General features: G+C 41.5%; 1 protein-coding gene across 1 annotated transcript in view; it reads left to right on the top strand.

The window, feature by feature from the left end:
* Positions 1-19,966, top strand: part of triob (trio Rho guanine nucleotide exchange factor b) — a 145,850-nt gene that overhangs the window by 116,414 nt on the left and 9,470 nt on the right. The window contains exons 37-50 of the mRNA XM_030071844.1: positions 1,953-2,205; positions 12,973-13,259; positions 14,107-14,277; positions 15,566-15,661; positions 16,208-16,356; positions 16,526-16,592; positions 16,708-16,811; positions 17,073-17,142; positions 17,354-17,443; positions 17,651-17,743; positions 18,168-18,218; positions 18,533-18,610; positions 19,021-19,212; positions 19,490-19,667. Of these exons, the coding sequence (XP_029927704.1) occupies positions 1,953-2,205; positions 12,973-13,259; positions 14,107-14,277; positions 15,566-15,661; positions 16,208-16,356; positions 16,526-16,592; positions 16,708-16,811; positions 17,073-17,142; positions 17,354-17,443; positions 17,651-17,743; positions 18,168-18,218; positions 18,533-18,610; positions 19,021-19,212; positions 19,490-19,667 (1,879 nt within the window). The remainder of the gene's footprint in view (positions 1-1,952; positions 2,206-12,972; positions 13,260-14,106; positions 14,278-15,565; positions 15,662-16,207; positions 16,357-16,525; positions 16,593-16,707; positions 16,812-17,072; positions 17,143-17,353; positions 17,444-17,650; positions 17,744-18,167; positions 18,219-18,532; positions 18,611-19,020; positions 19,213-19,489; positions 19,668-19,966) is intronic.

Below are 19,966 nucleotides of genomic sequence, written 5' to 3'. Positions count from 1 at the left end.
TTCGGATGGATTAGCCTGCTCTGTTCTGAGGGACAGATGCAGCAGGGAGCCATTTAAACTACAGCAGCTTGATTGAGACACCATGGTGGACTATTAGTCGGCTATTACACCAAACCTGGACAGCGGTTTTTCTAGTGGCCTTGGACAATCCCAGTGGAACTGGATTATAATTTTCTAATACTACTTTTGGGGGCAATAAGGAAAACCTACACTACTCTCATGGATTACTTCTTCTTCTCATAATCTCAGACTGTTTTAGTAGACTGCTCTAGAAACCAAACTACTTTGTAGAACCAGACTGTTCAAACAGTTTTGGACTTCTATCAGGATGAAGGAGTGGAAAACAGTGGAGCAGCTGGAGGACATGAGCTTACGTCCTGTGTCTCGGCTCCTCGGCTGTCTGGCTTTACCACACTACCAAAGGGTATGCTTTCTTTTATGCAAACTATTCCAGCTACAAAATAAGCTTGGAATAGGCAACACAGCATTTGAGGAACCTAACATTATGAATAGGGAGCACACGCCCAATGTTGGAGCACTATGAGCATAAAATGCATGTATGATTTTTTTTTCTAGTCCACTGGGTATGTAGTATTATAATTAATCGTTGTTGTTTATGAATAATTTAACTGAGATTATGTTAATCTACTGCAAAGACACTGGACGTGATTCATAAAAATGTAGATGATAATACATTTAAGATCAATACTTGCAAGCTTCGAGAAATCATCTGTGTTTTCATAGCTCATTTTTGTCCATGCAGAAGAAATCTAACTGAATATACAAGTCCCATGTTTTATAAGATATGAGCATAAATAGTTAAGCATTTGCATCATCAGTCACAATCAGAAAGACAGTAGGGAAACTCGGTGAGCAATATGACAGGTGATTTTCCCACTTATATCCCTGCACCAGCCGGCCTTTTCACAGAGTGTGAAACAATTTGAGCTCAGTTAACTCGGTGAGAATGAGTCACCAGTCATCAGCACAGGTACACTTGTTTTACAGTAAGGCTGCTAGAGTGCCTGTGCTCATAGTAGACAATGAAGTGTGGGAATATTTGCCGTGTGTTCTAGTTCTGAAAACCATTCATTACAGAAATGAAACAGTGTGCACGGTGGCATGGCTTTGGTTAAGTCTGAGGCACAGTGAAACTTTGATATATGATTATTTGATGTATCTGTCTGTTCTGAATGGATCAGTGCTGCCCACTTCCAGTAATGATACACCCTGCGTGTGTTTCAAAACTATGTTATGGAGACAAGGGAGATGAAGCACTGGAAGATCCTGAGTTGTGATAATCAATACTGATTGGATATGCAATCAGGGGTTTATTTATTCAGATCTTATTGTGCATGGCTTATGATCTCTTACATCCAAAGATTTCATACAGGCACATAGCCCTTTTCTTTTCTAGCCCCTCCTTTTCCTTTTCATAACAAATGGGCAGTTTCAGTTTCACAATTTAACAGTCTTCACCCTAATGTTGAAAAGGAATTGGCCAAAGCAATGAAGTATGAAACAATTAATGAGTGTGTGAGTGAGTGTCAGTAACTAGTACCAGTGGATAATATAGGTTGCTCTCTCCCTTATTTAACACTTAAGCATATAACCAAAGAAGCAGAAACACTAGGTATGTATCTACTGTATCTATCCATCCATATTCAACACAATCTTATTCCTAAACAGGGTTACAGGGGGCTCCAGCCCATCTCAGCTCACATTAGGCAGAAGGCAGGGATACACACCTCAGAGTAACGAGTTCACAAAATCTTTCCTGTGTGACGAAAGTACCCAGGAGAAACCCACACAATTTCAAGGAGAACATATAAACCTTCTTGCTGTGAGGCGACACTGAGCCACCCCAACACCATGATGAGCAAATCCAAACAGTACAAACAAAATACTTACACATCTCTAAGTGCTTTCCTCCACCACTCTCTCCTCCTCAGCTGTCCGGTGGCTGTGAGCTGACAGTGGTGATCCACGACTTTGTGGCCAGTAACGGCGGCAACAGCGGCGAGCTGACGGTGCGGCGAGGCCAGACGGTGGAGGTTCTGGAGCGACTCCATGACAAACCGGACTGGTGCCTCGTCCGGACCACAGACCGCTCCCCAGCCCAGGAGGGCCTCGTGCCCTGCTCAATGCTGTGCATCGCTCACTCCAGGTCCTCCATGGAGATGGAGGGGCTTTTCAACCACAAAGGTAGGATAGAGCACGTTTTTCCTGTTTGAAATGCACACACAGGCATATGACCTGTGCTCCAAGTTAGCAGCTGGTAGACCAGTAACTTTTTCAGATTCAGGCACACAGAGACAAGAAAAAACATTACTTACTGTAAAACATCAGTGAGAGCTATGAATTAGCGATAAGGTTGTATCGCTTGTTTGCAAACACATCATCAGTGACCCGCAGAACCTTTACATCTCACTCAGCAGCTGTTTGGGGAAGCACCTGCCATATTTCTAGTTGTTGCTATGCAACTGTGGAAAATCCGCTTCCAGAACAGCTCTTTTAATTAACTTGAAATAATAAACACCTTTGAGCTCCTGACTCTCTTAACATCCTTAGATCTCACTGCTGTCAGAAGCTCTTATCTTATCTTAAACAAGCAGCAGCACTTTCTCTCTGTTTAAGCTACATGAAGGAGGGGAAACCCCTGTGAAGGTTGGGCCCTGGAGGATGTGAAGTCAGAGTTTGCACCAAAAGGGGCTTTGATGAGTCAGTAACACAGCTTCTGAGGTTTCCCCACCTTGTTGTTGATTGGTGTACTGCAAGATAACCTGTGTGCTACCTGCTTCATGCTTCTTCTGTAGTTCCCAGCATAACAGATTATTGCCAAGGCATTGGAAACTGACATTCCAGTAATGTGTTTGCACACACACAGACACACAAACAACTTGCTTACAGTTCTTGTAATATATATTTAATTAGAGATGAGAGAAGGAGACCCAATTATGGAACCAGGAATTTTGTCCTTTAAGGAAAAAAAATTGTATTTCTTGTAAAACAACTGTACAAATACAGTATCTAAAATTTGCTCTAAAGTTGTCTTCAAAGCACAAAAGTACAACTACAACATGCACATGAAGCAAGTTAAAATATATATTCTTTGAGATGTGATATTGAGGAGCTACCAAACAAATGCTTCAGCTATTGATATGATATGATATGATATGATATGATATGATGTGATGTGATGTGATGTGATGTGATGTGATGTGATGTGATGTGATGTGATGTGATGTGATGTGATGTGATGTGATGTGATGTGATATGATATGATATGATATGATATTATATGATATGATCAGGTACTGATATTAATCTTGATTGACTGACAACTTTATTAAAGTTTAGTAGCCACTTCACAGCAAATGAGAACAAAGACAATGATGACAGCATAGGTCCATATAGCTACAAAACTAACTACAAAAAAAAAAAAAAAGACAAACACATCAGTTCATGCCTTGATAACTCCATTCCCTGAGATTTTTTTTTTTTTTTTTACCTAAAATAACTTAATGAATATCTAACCTAAATGAATGAATGAATAAAGTTAGTGAATTTAGTCAGTCAACTAAATAAAACTAATTACCACAGTGAGCTAAAATTTAAAATTAAACTCAATGAGAATATACTTTAAAGACCATATTAATTTGTTTGCAAAAATTAAGAAATTGTGCATATGTAATAGTGAACATGAGGTGTCAATTAACCAAAATGAGAGAATGACTTCTATTCTAAATCATATAGGCTGTGTGTGTGGTTGTGTGTGTTTGTGTGTTTGTGTTTGTGTGTGTGTGTGTGTGTGTGTGTGTGTGTGTGCAAACATAATTTTTTTCCCCTTTGAATCATCTAAGTGCTCTTAAATTCCTGCATGGATTTCTATGCGTTGACATGACGCTCATTCAGCATCGCAAGCAGAGAGGTGTGCAGCTGCCGTCACCGTGTCATGACAGAACGCCAGTAAAGTTTAGTGTCTGCTTCCTGTTTTCACTCTTTAATTAGCAACAGTGGGCGAGTGCTGCACAGCTTGTTTCCACGGTGATATAGCATGTAATACAAACATTTGGCTGACAGCCTCTTCGCAGTCGAAATGAAAAGTTTGATGTTTGTGTTTGTATTTAAGATTACAGAGGGCTTGTACATACAGGACCGAGCAACTTTGAAATGATTTGTTCCTGTATCATTTACTTGTTCAGGATAGAGCCAAGTAAATTGCCCAAATTCCTATTTTCCCAACTGCTAGATCTCCAACTCCAGTTCCAGCTTTTGCTCACTGAAGCAGTATTCTTTGCCTCAGTTTTCTTCCTTGGTTGCACTCAAACACCCCACACTGTCCATATTTCTGTGTGTGTTTATGCATTTTTGTTTGCAGAAAAAGGGGCTTCACAAAGCTTCTCCCCACAGGCACTGTTCCAGTCAAAAAAGGCTGTTGTTGAGTAGGAGGAAGATGAGGATGACATATACAGTCTTTGCTACTTTTGACATCGCTGATCGACCACGTAGGTGGCTTTGTCTAAAGTTGAGGAGTTTGATGACTAAGGAGATTAGGATGTTTTCTAGAAAATCTCTCCCTTTTCCTGTTAGGAATATTTGAGTAAGAGACTAAGACTTGTTTGTTGGGGCCTCTGTCTAGTAGAACAGATTAAGGTAGAATAGAATAGAATAGAATAGAATAGAATAGAATGGAACAGGATTTAAATGGTTCCAGATGTGTGTCTGTCAATACCACATATAGCATAAGTTTGTGGCTTTAAGATAGCTCCCTGCTCTGGTTCTAGGATGTTTTGGTCAAAGATGTCGATAATGTTCACCTACAGTATGTGTTGACTGTGTGTGTGTGTGTGTGTGTGTGTGTGTGTGTGTGTGTGTGTGTGTGTGTGTGTCTGTGTGTGTGTGTGTGTGTCTGTGTGTCTGTTTTTGGGGGGGAGGGTTCAAACAAGGAGCCCTGTGTTGCTCAAGCAGCTGCAGGAACCTGTGTAAACCTACAGATTCCTGGAAAATCAGGTTGAGGTGACTCTCATCTGCAGATACTGTCCACATATTCAGTTTTACCACTGGAACTTCACTGTTTGTAACTTCAGCTGCAGCCTCCCTGCTTACTCGCCAGTTTACCAAATTAGAAAGAACATGCAATTTGAATCTAAGTCATTTCAGTATAAATTAAATGTGAAGGCATGTAGTGGCAGCATTATTGATAAAGAGACCCTGTGTAAGAAGCAGTGTGTGTGTGTGTGTGTGCCTGTGCATGCATGTGCGTGCATGCTTTTACAGGAAACGGTGTGCTTAGAGCTCAGGGAGCCTGACTAAGAGGGAACACACGCAGTTTAACAGGGAGATCTTTGTACATCTCGCCTGCATCACCGCTCTGCGCTGTACAGTGAGCACAGTGAATTTGTCACATGAAGCCATCTACACAGGGATTTGTCTAAAGTGGGCTAAAACACATTACTGCCTATGAAGCTCTGAGCCATGAAAACCCCCAGTGTACATTCTCCGTTATGGAGAAGCACTCAGTTCGCATATGAGTACTATATACCGGATCAGAAGTTGATTCCAGTGATCAAATATAATGGCGCAAATTCTTATCATTAAATGTTTTGCTCAGCACCGTTGTGTTTTCATAACAAAGTCTATTTTCATTCCTGCCAAACTGCCCAACTTCTGTGCATCCTAATGCCTGTAAAATATGCACCCGCCCACTCAAATTGAGTGGGCGCTTCTACAAAGGGTAATACGGTAGATGTGCTGCATGTTTCCAAACGTCCCCTTGGAACAGCAGAGGCACAGTGGAGGCTTGCCCAATATCCTCACAGCAGCCCACTCACTAAAGAGGGAGGGAGGGAAGGATATACAGAGAGAGAGAGAGAGAGAGAGAGAGAGAGAGAAAGAGAGAACATCATACCACTAATGCTGCATTTGACTTTTTCCCTTCCCTCTCTGCTGGATTTCATGTTTTTACATTTTCTCCTTCTGAAACCTCACCACCCTAGCCACCACAGGACATAGTTCACTTTTTCACAAGTAATTGGAAGACTAATTTTTGGTCTTGCAGAGGAATTCAGAAGTCTGTTATCATACCCCAGAGGATGCTGTGAGTGAGGATTTCAGGTGAATATTCCCGAGGCTTGCAATTTGGGTGACATGGCCCATGGAATTGAGTCATTGGTCACTCTCAATCCACTTTGTCACATGGATTCGCCTCAGGGAGGACACTCTGACAACTGCAAGTTCTGGCTGCTGGACCTGGGTAGGTGCCTCTGAATAACATGTAGTGTGCAGGACACACAGAGTTTCATGTTCTTGTGATGCTTTTGCTGTGAGCATACAGTATTTCTAGGTCAGGATATTACCATTTTAAGGTGTAAAATATATCATTTTATATTCTGTACCTGATTTTGTACAACATAGAGATTGTGAAGTCGAGTATGTGCTTGTTATGTCGATACTCTGTGTTTTAAATATTTGTGGCTGGAAAGCTGAGGAAAAGAAAGAGGGCAAAGCATGAGGAATAAGTCCAAGTTTGCCCTGTTACTATTCTAGACCTGAGTATGCATTGCAAATAAAAATGTTTGAGTACAGCTTTGAGTGTACTTGTGATAGAATGGATTTACAATTTGGTCTATATGGATGACATAAAGACTGTGTTGCTGTAAAAAGAAAATGTTTTTCTGACCCTTTTTCCTTTGTTTTTTGTACATTGCACTCCACAGTCTACTCCTGATGTGACAGTGGATTTTAGATACTCATTGATCGAGTGCAGATTATGTAGAGGCTTTATGAAAGTTATTGAGTGAGTGCACCATAATGTGATGAGATGTTAAATCTGCTGGAACGATGGTGACCAGATTATGATTATATCTTTGTCTGTGTGCTGGGTCAGGTCGGTTCCCAGACAGATGGGCAAAGGGTGTTTATTACAGACCTCAGGGAGAGTAGAAAATAAGACAAAAAACATTCAACAGAGTAGAATAGGCAGTGGCATTTACTCTATGTCCCAGTTGGGAGGATTGCTACCTGTGGAGAGAATTAGGGCCATGTGATTAGGCAACATGAAATGAAATTTGGTGGGTTGGAATGGAATAGAATAGAATAGAATAGAATAGAATAAAGGATTGGTGTTAGGGTAGATATATAGTCGATGTAGAATAGCTATAGAGTAGGACAAAATAATGTCTCATATTGTTGTATGTTGAAATCCATCAGGTGACCTGTTTTGTTTTGTTTTTTTCTGCACCACTTTACAGTAAGACCTTTAAAAAGGGTTTATAAATGGTTTATAATTATGCTATTAATTAGGTTGTAAACACTTGATAAATATTTAATAAACATTTATAAACAAGTTATAACACAGTTTCCATACATTGACTGACTGGTTGAAGTAGCTAAGCACTAGCAACATCTGAGATTTAACAGAATAGATTCAGTGAAACAGTAACTTGATCTTGCCAAATAGTGAGCCTGCATCAGTGTATGAAAACTATGTTAGGACTTGTTTATAATTAAAAATATTAAGATAGTTTTTTTTATCAGAACATGCATCCGGTGATCACACGATTCTATACTTCCCATCCCAGCTACACGCCTTTCCTAACTATGCCCATTGGTGGCACGCCCTCTCCAACATTGTCTACATTCTAGGGATCAGCTAGCCAAACCCCCCCTGGGGCTTTTTCCCACACACCGCATGGCTCCCCAGCCTCCATCCCATCCCAAGCAGCACGTCTCCAGACACAGCGACTGATGTTTGTGTGTTTGTATCCCTTCTCCTGGGGAAGACAAGACCACACGAGAGGTGCCTCCCCGGTGGCACCTCTGGAATCCCAGGCATGCTTATGCAGCGCTGCCTTCCTGGATCCTTCCAATTCTGCCCCCTCCTCCCTCTCCTATTCTGGGACACATAGACTAGAGGGCAGATGCATACACAAAGTTGTAAATCAAGTGCTCACTGCAGTATATTTGAGTTTGCATGAGTGAGACAGTGACAGAATTATGATAGGTTGTCAGTGGATCGCAGCAGCAAACATCTTAAGATACAGGGCAGTACAGAGCATCTGTTTAAACTGGGATGGCTGGAGTCTTCAGAGAGATATCGGCTCACAGAGCTGAACAGATAGCATCAGGAAAAGGTCAAGCACTGACTGATTTGTATTTACATCTGAGGCACTGATTCCAAGTATTGGATCATATTTTTAAAGGGAATAGTGGAGGCAGGAAGGAGGTGTGTAAAAGTCGTGTGCATGTATGTGCATGTATGTGTGAAAGTCGTGTGCATGTATGTGCAGGTTTATCTGTATGTGTACTCTCTGATATTGTGTGTCAAACAGTAACGCTGCAAGGAGATGTGCATGTGTTTGACTCCAGTGTTCCTCACAGCTGCCTCAGCAGCAGGATGCCCTGTTGAGACCAGGAAGTGAACCAGACATCTCTTACTCTCTCTCTTAGCACATAGAGCCAATTAGTTCAAACTATGGGCAATGATACCACCCATACTGGTCAAACTGTTCGGTATCGGTACTTTAGGATTTACTGGTCATCCAACCCATGCCATCCAACATGAGCATTAAAAGCTGTAGTCCAAAATTACACAGCCATTACAAATTATGAAGTTATGAGATAGATGTGCTCTTCATATTATTTTTAGTGCTAAATTTAAACCAATCATGTAACTTTTTAAAGCCTAGTTGACCCTAGTCCATGGTTGACAACTGATAAGTCTTTCTAAATTTTATAGACAAGTATGTTGACCTGTGAACTTCATCAGTGTCCCTGATTTTCAACTGCTAAAACTGATATGTAGCATTTTTGAATAGAGATCTTATTTGAGATGAGATATTTACACAGAACGACATAGATACGACTGACAAAAAGTGATTTCTCTCATATCATGTCAGCACACTTCAGTCTGAACTGATGTAAAACTCCCTATCCACCTACCCTCCTGATTTTTTTTCCTGTGAGCTTTAAAGCCAGACCAGCTGTCCCCGAGGTGTCTTCATGATGAAAGACACCCTGCAGGGCAAAGGGCAAAGGCCATGACCTCTACCAAAGCCACAGACCGTAGCTTCTCACATGTGTATGTGTGTGTGAGTGTGTGTATGTGGTTGTACTTGTCTGGGGGTATTTTCCGCTGCAGAGGAATGTGTCATGGCTTTTGACCCCATGCTCTACCCCTTTACACCTCTCAGCTAACAAGAGTCCAATAAGAACTGTTGGTCCAATAAGAAGTGTTGGCTAAACGCACAACTGCTTAGGTTACTGGCTGTTAACGTTTTAGCCATTAAAAACATGGGGCAAGTGCCAATTTGAATTTGAAATGACATTACTTGTAATTTATTTAGGATTTACATACTGTTTCCTTCAGGTGTATCTGGGTTTAAAATATATTTTCCTTTTTTTTTTTTTTTTTTTTTAGTATTATTTTATTCAGACTTCACCCACAGGTTTAAATTTGTCCACTTGGTTTAGAGGCACTGGGGCAACTGTCACTTACCTCTCTAACACACCTGGTTAGATTTGACGAATCAGTGTGAAATATTTGCCTACCTGTGTTTTCCTTCGCCAAGTTTGAGACCTACCTGCTAACAGCTTGGCTACATGAGAGGTTGTGACCACAGCAAGTTTTCTGGTGTTGTGTTTGTTTGCTCTACATGGGAAGTCCTGACCCCTGTGTCTTTATGGGTTTCCCAGTTTGCTTGCCTTAAACGTAGAGCTTAAGTCTACACCAAAGAGTCGGTATTTAAGTACGTGCATGTTGTAAATGTAGGTTAATGGCAGTGTAAGTGGCTGGGGATTAACATGTTAGTGTCCTGCAGAAACCTTACAGCTTTCAGGAGGTGAACCTTGTAAGAAGTGGGAAAATGTTTTGTTTGCCCATCGGTGCCCAAGAAATGACATTTAAAACGCATTAGCAATGCTTTGACTTGGGTAGTTGATTTTTTCAAATGTAGACATCAGTGTCATATTAATCAAAAAGTGAAGACAACACATACAGTAGAGCATATAGCTCTGTTCTAGCTATTAACCCATCCAGTTCATGATTTTAACCCCTGTCATTCCACAACTTAGTTTCTCTCTATAGTGTTGTTTCCCACTCTTACTTTCTGCTTTGCTACTACTAGACTTATAAAGAGGGCTTTTTAGTGGCCCTTGGAGACAAATGCATAGCCATTCTGAGTGATCTGAATTGTAGCTTTAAATAGGCTCCATGATGCTACCCATGACTAAAACATTCCAGCTCAGTATCGTAATGAACAATTAGGACTCTGGTTTTCATTTAGCACTGTGGGGAAGGAGGAGAGGAGAGGTAAACACAGTTTACCTGCCCCCAAGGGGATTGCATGTGAACATTTGTGCCAACAAAAGGGATTATCCTCAACCGCATTGCCCCAAAGATGGACTACCACTCCACGCTGCTACTCTTTCTCAAATAACTCTTTTGGATGGAATTTATAAATCACCCAAACAGTTTAAGCGTACTCCTCTCCCTGGGAGATGGCACAATATATAGCCTGACTTTCTATCCAGTGGAAGAAAAATTGAAGGATGAAGCCAGGATAAAGCGATGTGTTCTCACCTGCGCTGCCTTGAACTCTTCAGATTATTGTTTGCCTCGAAGTGGCCAAGAAAAGCATACAGTTGGCTGTAGGGGTCTCACAGTTGTTGAAAGATTGTGACTATGATCAATCAGGTTGTGCTGGAGATACTTCCAAGTGTCCCCTGTAAAAGCCTTTCTCTGTGTGAGATGGTGGCAGAATAAATAGCTGAGAAGATGGCTTTCGGGCCTTACAGGGCCTGATGTGAGAGACGCTTGTTATTCCAGGAACTGAGCTTTCTTCCTTCGCGTGCGATGTCAGAACACATGCTTTGTATCAGCGCAGTGCAGTAAAAATAAATCTCCTCGAGCCTGAATAACTGACACACACGCACATGCAGGTGCGCTCATTCAGGAGGAAGCACACAACACACACACACACACAGTCTGGTACTCAACAAAGCTGTGCTGTGCATGGTGTCCATTGAAGAAGGGGGCAGGATTTCCACACTTGCCATTCATGAGAAATAGGCCCAGAGAGCCACTAAAATCACTCAGCCTGGTCACATGGTTTATCATGATCATCCTTTAATCTTCACCAACTGCCTCTTCTTTGTCAAATTAAAGCACTTATAAATGAGCAAGTGGAATTCATGATCTCTCTAGCCTTTTGTGCTTTAGTCATACGGCAAAAACAACCTTAACCTTGTATTCAGTCGGGAAATCAAGTGTTTCTTCTGAGAAACAAAAAGTATGCCCTTGGGATGAGATAAAATGATTTTATTTAGTAACCGGATATTTTTGCAGTTCAGCTCTTCAACTCAAGAAGACATGGAGCAAACATTTAAAGGCAGTGTGATGTAGGAGGACAGTCGCGTCCTAGTTGGCATCGACTTCGGTCTGCATGCAGGTGCACTTGTTTTTTGCGGTCAGGCTCCTTCTGGAAGTCATTTTTGGTCTGTGGAATGAGCACATCATCTCCTGAGAAGGCGCTGCACCGAGAGAGAGATGAATCAGGCCGGCATGGACCTTTGCAAGGCAATGTTGTCATTCAGATCACATAAAGCTCCAATTAGGGTCTCAGTCATGTTAGATTTGAGGGAATTTATCACCAGTTTAGGAGTGGATCCAGAGGCTTGGAGTTGAAATGTGTCCCAGTTGGATTTTTAGTGGAATGGTGATGTTTGTTTATTGACTGAAATTCTTTATGATGTGCAGGGGAGTCATTTTTTCATCCCCCCTCCTCTTATACTGGCAGCAGTGTCCTCATGATAAAAAGTACTCTGACCTTTTGAACTGTGACCCTTTCCTGGGAGGTGAAGGGTCTTGCTCAGGGAATGCTGTGGTGGTATCCAACTTGGGGTCAAGTTGCACACTCTGGCAGCAGACAAAGGAACCCTAGCTGACCTCTATCAGCCAAAGACACTATGGTCAGTGAGTTCGGCTCTCCATACCACTGTTTCATATTGACCAAGATCTTTTCTCCTCCAATAGTATGATGACAGTAATGCAGAATATTCCAGTTGATCAGTGGATACTTTAAGTAAAGAGCAGCTCAAAGTAAAAAAAAAAAATAAAACTGGGATGAAGGGAAGAATGAGGGAATGTAAGGATAAAGGAGGACTAAATAAGAGTTGAAATTGAGAAATGGAGTGAATGAGACAGCAGTTTGGAACAGGTGGATACGTCTTTGAAGTGTTCACACTAGGCTTGAAACATGTCTTTATCCTGTATCATTTCCTTCCCAGTCAGCCATGCATCTCTAGTCTAACAAGAGCAGCCCTCCTACAGACTCCCCAAGGAGCTGTCACCACTATGAGGGGGAGGCCAGCCTGCCTACAGATAGCACAAACACACCAACATAGACACACATATAATCCCTGCACATAGACAAACGTATTCAGAGAAACACACAGTCTCTCTTTTTATTTCTCTGTCTGACAGTACCAAGGGAGAGCAATTTATGCAAGTTTTACATAACATTTGCCTTGTGTTTTTTTTTTTTTTTTTTTTTTTAATACAGTATGTTACAGCCTGTTCAGGTCAAAAGCAGAAGATGTATCTGGCTGAATTTCTAAAGAGAGATCAGTTCAGAAGGAAGATACAAACACACTTGCATATACTCAGATTTTAATACATCATTAACATATTGTGATAAACCAGTGATTTTAACATGTCCATTGTGCGGCAGTGTAAAGCAGAGTTTCACAAACATTTTGAGTCTGGAGCTCAAACTTGGTAAATTTAGTTTGACCAGAAATTTTACATGAAAACGTATGGGGACTATGGGGTAGAAATTCAGTTTCATTTTAACTATGCTGGCATTCTGCTTGTGCAAAGGAAAATGTTCATCAACACGCCTGACATTTCCATAGTTGATGTAATGTCATCATCAGCATGCTCTTTTCTCTCCCATCTTTTCCGACCTTCAGATACCCTGTCTGTATCCAGTAACGATGCCCTGCAGCCGGGCTCCAGCCACACTCTGGGCCCTCACAGCTCCCCAGGACCCAAACGTCCAGGGAACACCCTGAGGAAGTGGCTGACCAGCCCCGTACGGCGGCTCAGCTCCGGGAAAGCCGATGGCCACGTCAAGAAGTTCGCCCACAAGCACAAGAAGAACCGTGACGGGACTAGGAAGAACGCAGACGTACTGCCAGGCTCTCAGAAAGACTCTGACGACAGCGCCGCCACGCCACAGGACGAGACCCTGGAGGAGGTAAGAACTGTTCCAACAGTTCCACTCAGTCATGCTCCAGTCATGCCCCCCTTGAACATTTTGAGAATTACATGCAACGCTCTTAGTAGTAATTACTGCCTTTTCCTGTGTAGTAAGTTTGCAAAGTTACAGTATTTATGCATTTGTTCACCTTTAGACTGCTTGTATTTTTAATTATGCTGAGACTCATTAACCAATAGTGCTTGTCTGTCTACTGCCAAATTCATATTTTGTATTTTTCTCTCCATAAAATTTTATAGTGTTGTTTTTTGTTTTTTTTCCCACCCCTGGTTCTCCACCCTCCCCAGCAGCTGAGAAACACTAAAAACAGTTTTTGGTGGTGCATTTTTCCTGCTCTTTGTTTAGTATTCTTCACTGAAACGATAGAAGAGATGCAGCAGTATGTGCTACTATTGTGCATTGTTTCACATTCTGTCCTCTGACATCTTTACTCCTTTGTGTTGTTGGTAAACCTCCTTCCAGCTCCCTCCGTGCATCTCACTGGGCATCTTTCCTATTCATTCACCACATGCGAATAAAATTCAGCAGAACCCTGAAATGTATAGTTACCTAAAAATGACACACATATGCTGGTGACAGTAACACGCCATGGGCGCGAACTCTAGTGTTCAGACTATTTTTTACATTACATGGACTATTTTCAGTCAAGCTCCTACAGTAGATTTCTGTTTTTGGGTGTGCGTGCTTTTTGTTTGTTTTTTATTGTAGATAAGGAAAAACTTGTCAAGTTTTCTTTGTCTCTAATAATTTTTGAGACCCAATTTGTAATACGCTATATTCTGTAATATGAACAACACAACACTCATCTCTCTGCCTGTCTCTGCAGCGTATGCGTAATGAGGGGCTAAGCAGTGGTACTCTGTCCAAGTCTTCCTCATCGGGCATGCAGAGCTGCGGGGAGGAGGAGGGAGAGGAGGGGGCTGACGCCGTCCCTCTACCGCCTCCTATGGCCATACAGCAGCACAGCCTGCTGCAGCCTGACTCGCAGGACGACAAGGTGGGTCATCCAAACCAAACAGCATACTTTTCTACAGACAGTGATACACACATGGCACAAATTTGTGGTTTCACAGTTAGGATTACCCAAACAAAAATGATGATGTATGTCACAATGCCACAGGTTCAACTGGACCATCCATGCTCACACATGCTTCATTAGTACACACACAGTTCTGGATGTCCCTTTTTCTTTCTTTCCCTTTTTTATGTTTCAGAGAATATATTACTGTTATGTAACACAACAACAGATTTACATTTACTCGCTTAACTTACATATTTTATTCATATACTGTATATTTGTGTTAATAAGTTTACTTTGGCACAATACTTTTTTTGTTATTTGTATTATGAAAAAAATATCCCGTAAAGTTTACACTGAATAGCACTGCTTAACTTTACTTAGGCACTAATACATTTTCTTTTGTGCTCTTCTTTCTTGACGGATGCATGTTCCTACCTTCAGCATTATGTTGATTTCTGTTCTGCCTCTCTTCTTTCCCAGTTTCCCTATCTCTCCATGTAAAACCGTCTTCCGATCTTCATTTTCAATCCTTTCTTTGTCTTTCTTTGATTCACCTCTTGCCTTTTCTTATTCCTTGTTTTACCAAATAATCGTCATTCCCTGACACTGTTAATATTATTATTTTACTGTTGCTCAAGTGAATACTCCAATTTTCCATAGTTGTGAGGTTTTTGTGGGACTGAGCGGCCCTGACACTTGTCTCAGGCTGGGGTCTGTGGCAGAGGCAATGGAGTATTTAGCAACACTTATTGTACTGTTACTCCTAAGTTGTTTGACCAGTCATGGTCCTCGTGCTCAAAGAGCTGTCCAATCCCAGAGCTTGCCCTTTACCTTAACCCGCCTCATAACCCCATGTGTCCCCAACACTAGCCTGTGATTGGCTCCAACAAGGCCCCCAGTTCACCTCCTATTAGGGAGATCACACCCACCCAGTCCTTATTTGGACATGTGGAATATCGCGGTCCGAACTCATCAATGGTGAGCTTGATCATGTACACCTATAGTCTTTCAGTGTGTATGACACCTGCACACAGTGCTATATTGCCAAGTTTCATTTTAACACTTTAGCTGACATTAACTCTTGCTTCACCTTTTAAGACAGAACCTTATAGGGACTGTAAAAAATTTAGTTTCATGCGAGATATCAGTTCATTGTGCAAGCAAAATGTAACATATTCTTAAAATTGTGTTTGAGGGATTGTGTTTGAGGAAAATAAATGCTCTCTTTTTCCATCTCTGTCTTCCCTCTTTCCTTCTCTTTCAGTCTGCGTCTCGTCTGTCCGGTCGGCCCAGCAGTTCAGAAACTCCGAGCGCCGCTGAACTCGTCAGTGCAATCGAAGAGCTGGTGAAGAGCAAGATGGTAAGATGGAAATGATGCACATACACAAAACATTCACTGTTTCAGCCCTTAGCCCTAAAGAAAACAGACACACACATAGATGGACACACAAATGTTGCAAGTGCGTACACATAACACTGATCAATTTACTTTCAACATGTACTTTTTTTTTTTTTTTTTTTTGGTCCTGGTGTTGTTTTGGGAGAGGATGTCTTTGTGGCCTACCAGTCATCTGTCAGTGTTGTGTGACTCACTCTGCCAGCTGTCCTCTTGTTCCAAAAACCTGGCATTGTATCCTGGCACATACCCCCAACGCACATGCCATGTGTCATGGCAGTGCAGCTTGCTTTAAAGTTATCCTGTGATATTGGTTTTGATTCCTGTCAGATAAATGAAGCATGTTGCTGAAAAGGGACGATGAGATCCCATGAGTGCTTTCTCAGCTCTTTTATCAGACAAATCTCTCTTGCTTGCTTTATCACTTGTTTCTGTCTTCCTGCTAATCCATATCCTTGATCCTCAGTTTCTTCCTCTGTCCTCTTTCTTTCTCTCCTCCTTCTCTGCCAGTCACTGGAGGACCGGCCCAGCTCTCTGTCAGTGGAGCATGGCGACAGCAGCTCCCCCTCCTTCAACCCCTCCGACAACTCCCTCCTCTCCTCCTCCTCACCCATCGATGAGGTAGACGAGCGCAAGTCTGGCTTCCTCAAGAGAAGACAGTGAGTTTTAACATCATATTTTCATTGAGTCCTGTCATAGCTTTATTCAGTAATACAGTTGAAGCTAGTGTTTTGACCCAACCAGCCTAACATCTTATGGATGAATTTTTGGATGGAGGTGCATTATATTTTTCATGGGATAATAACAATTTCTGTTTTCTGTTCTCAGTTATGTGCTACTGGAGCTTGTAGAAACTGAAAGAGACTACGTCAGAGATCTGGGATCAGTAGTGGAGGTAAAAAAAATATTCTTAAAATTCAAAAAAATTACAAAGGATCTTAAAATAAAGTGTAGGAAATTGGGTTATTCGGTAAGCCTTTCTTATATATTTGCCGTGTGTCTCTCCTTAGGGCTACATGAGCAGAATGAAGGAGGAAGGAGTTCCAGACGACATGAGGGGAAAAGACAAGATTGTCTTCGGAAACATTCATCAAATCTATGACTGGCACAAAGAGTACGCTCAGTGTCTTCAATTAATTTTGACTTCAGTACACAGTTCACTGTCATTTTCAATACCTTGTGCTACAAATTCCATTTGGGGCTATAATTTTTATTTATCATGTAAATGTCAGCTTGTATTAGCTTCCTTAGCATGGAGTCTTTCAGAATTATGACACAGCATTGAAGAGAGAGCGATCATAACACCAAAAAATAAATAATACAGTGTCCTCCTATTTTCCCTAAAACACTTGTTTCTTCCTTGATTGGTCCACAGCTTCTTCCTTGGCGAGCTTGAAAAGTGCTTAGAGGATCCTGATAGGCTGGCTGCTCTTTTTGTCAAACAGGTGAGAGCAGCTGCCCTCAAATTCACATTTATTTCCATCATACATTTGTGTTGTATGTACAGAAAATTATGCACACCATTTAGTATCAATTTAACAGTCCTCAAGTGCATTTTATGGAACTGAAAGACAGTCAGGGAATAATTTTTCATAGCTCTAGCATTTCTTTACTACTCAGTGCTGCCTTTGATTTCTGATTTTGTTCCTATTGCAGGAGCGGAGGCTACACATGTATATAGTGTACTGCCAGAACAAGCCCAAGTCTGAGCACATTGTTTCGGAGTACATCGACACTTACTTTGAAGTGAGAACATCAACCCTGCATTGACTTGTGTTATAAAATACAGCCAGTCAATATCATTGTTCATTCTTTCATCTCAAACTTTTGGTCCTACCTTTTAACTGTTGTACTATCAGTTCCTCGTCTTTGTATTTAACTACACATGACTGGCCGCAGGACTCAAAAAACAATAGACTTCAGAAAACAATATTGTTTTGTGTCTTTCACCAGGACCTCAAGCAGCGTTTGGGCCACAGACTGCAGATCACTGACCTGCTGATCAAACCTGTGCAACGCATAATGAAGTATCAGCTGCTACTGAAGGCAAATACACCCACACAGCAGTGTCTCTTACTTTACGAGCATCATTCATAGAGACTGAACTCTAATGCTGCAGAAAAAAAAAACAATCCACAGAATGAAAAAGGAATTGTGATACCCAGACATAACAATGAAGAGGCATTTGAACAATGCTGTCTACACCTAAGATAAAGCAGATGTTGTCAATCCTGCTCTGAAGAAAATGAAAGGTGTAGCTGTAGCTGAATAAAGAACTTTTTGTCCACACCAGTGCGCCTCAGACTTTTTAAATTTCCAGGCAACAAGGATCAAATCAGTGATAGCATCGAAGATTTTATTTGCCTGTCCTGAATAGAACAGTAAAATCTTTTTTTTACTCTATTATTACTCTATTACCACCCTTCCATTTTTATGTTTAATGCTGTTTACTTGTTTCACTGTTTTACAGGATCTTCTCAAGGTTTCCAAGAAGGCTGGAGTGGACACAGGGGAGCTGGAGGTAAGACATTCTGCACTGTTTTTCAAGCTTAGGTTCCTTAAATTGCTGGGCACCAACCAAATGCATCACAGCTGGACCTACTGTATGACTGCAGAGTCTATCATTGAAGAAGTCAAGTTACTGTATGATTTTGCATCAAAAAGCAAGAGACCACATTGTTGACTTTGGTCCCAGGCTGAAAAAAGTTTGTAAACCCTTGCTTTTGAATGTGACTGGACAATTCTTGGCCTTTACAACTGTTCTATGTGTTTACTTCACTGACATACAGACAGTTTGTCTCTAAAAGTTTGTTTTATTCTTCTGTGCTACCCCAGAAAGCTGTAGAGGTGATGTGTGTCGTCCCCAAACGCTGCAATGACATGATGAACGTAGGACGGCTTCAAGGCTTTGATGTAAGACTGGTTTTTTATCCTCTCTCAGAAGTGGTTGTTTATCTGTACTCGTGTGTGTGGTTTTGTGTTTGTTTTTGAGTGTGTGTTTGTGTTTAAGTAAAAACAATAATGGGGATGTTTGGTTGGTCATGATACTAGTGTATAATCTACATAAATCAGTTTGTAATTTACGTCACCAGGTGTCAGTGTTTACGCATTTTTCACAGCTTCAGTGTAGCTCGTTTTCTGCTGTTACAGATAGAGTTTTCGATGTTGGCATCCTTCCTTGTTTCACAGTTTTCAACAAATTATGGAAATGAGCAAATGTCTCTACTACTTTGCTTTTCGAACACTACTCCTCATTTCTCGACTGATCTCCTCTACCCTGGCTTTCTCTTTTCCCTTTCTATCCAATCTGCTCCTCCCTTCAGGGTAAGATTGTGGCCCAGGGCAGACTGCTCCTCCAGGACACTTTCATGGTTTCAGACCAGGATGGAGGACTTCTGTCCAGGATGAAGGAGAGGAGAGTCTTCCTCTTTGAGCAGATTGTCATCTTCAGCGAGCCCCTGGACAAAAAAAAGGGCTACTCCACGCCTGGCTACCTCTTCAAGAACAGCATCAAGGTGAGTGCTGGCTATTAAAATAGCAAAAAGTGACACTCTTGTCTATGATACGTGAAGAGGAGTACTAGCTCCTGTAAGCCTGACACAAAATGATGAACTGATGAATCTACATCCTTTTGGACTATCCGCTTGCTTCAACAGATCACTTAAGATTTTCTACAGATGGACTGTCAAACTCTATCTGTCAAAAACTTTTAAAAACACTTCTCCCTCTGTTATTACCTTTTCCTCTTCTGTTCTATCCACCCCTTATAAACTCCCTCCACCTCCATTGCAGATGAGCTGGTTGGGTCTGGAGGAAAACCCAGAAGACCCCTGCAAGTTCACACTGAGCTCCAGGTCATCGAATGGCAGCCAGGAGAAGTACACACTCCATTCAGCCAGCCCTGGGGTCAGTCAGGTTTGGATTCACCAGGTCAGCCAGATCCTGGAGAACCAACGCAACTTCCTCAATGGTAAGAGATGGTTCTGATGGCACTAAACTCATTACTGTTCAAAGTACACTCGATTAAATATCATATGAGACTCGGTAAGAGACATAGAACATAAGGATACCACTGACTGGAACAGAATGTCACTGCTAAAAAATGTGTTAAAGCAAGAGTCCTATCCTACTTCTTACTCGAGACTTCATGTTTCTCTTATTGATCACTTAGTGCTCATAGTGAAATTTACAGTCATAAATTTCACACACACACACACACACACACACACACACACACATACATATGCATACATACATATACATGTGTGT

The sequence above is a fragment of the Myripristis murdjan genome, chromosome 16 (assembly GCF_902150065.1).
Source record: "Myripristis murdjan chromosome 16, fMyrMur1.1, whole genome shotgun sequence".
NCBI classification, from domain to species: domain Eukaryota; kingdom Metazoa; phylum Chordata; class Actinopteri; order Holocentriformes; family Holocentridae; genus Myripristis; species Myripristis murdjan.
The sequence above is the reverse complement of the archived record's forward strand: the minus strand, read 5'-3'. Positions and strand labels throughout refer to the sequence as shown.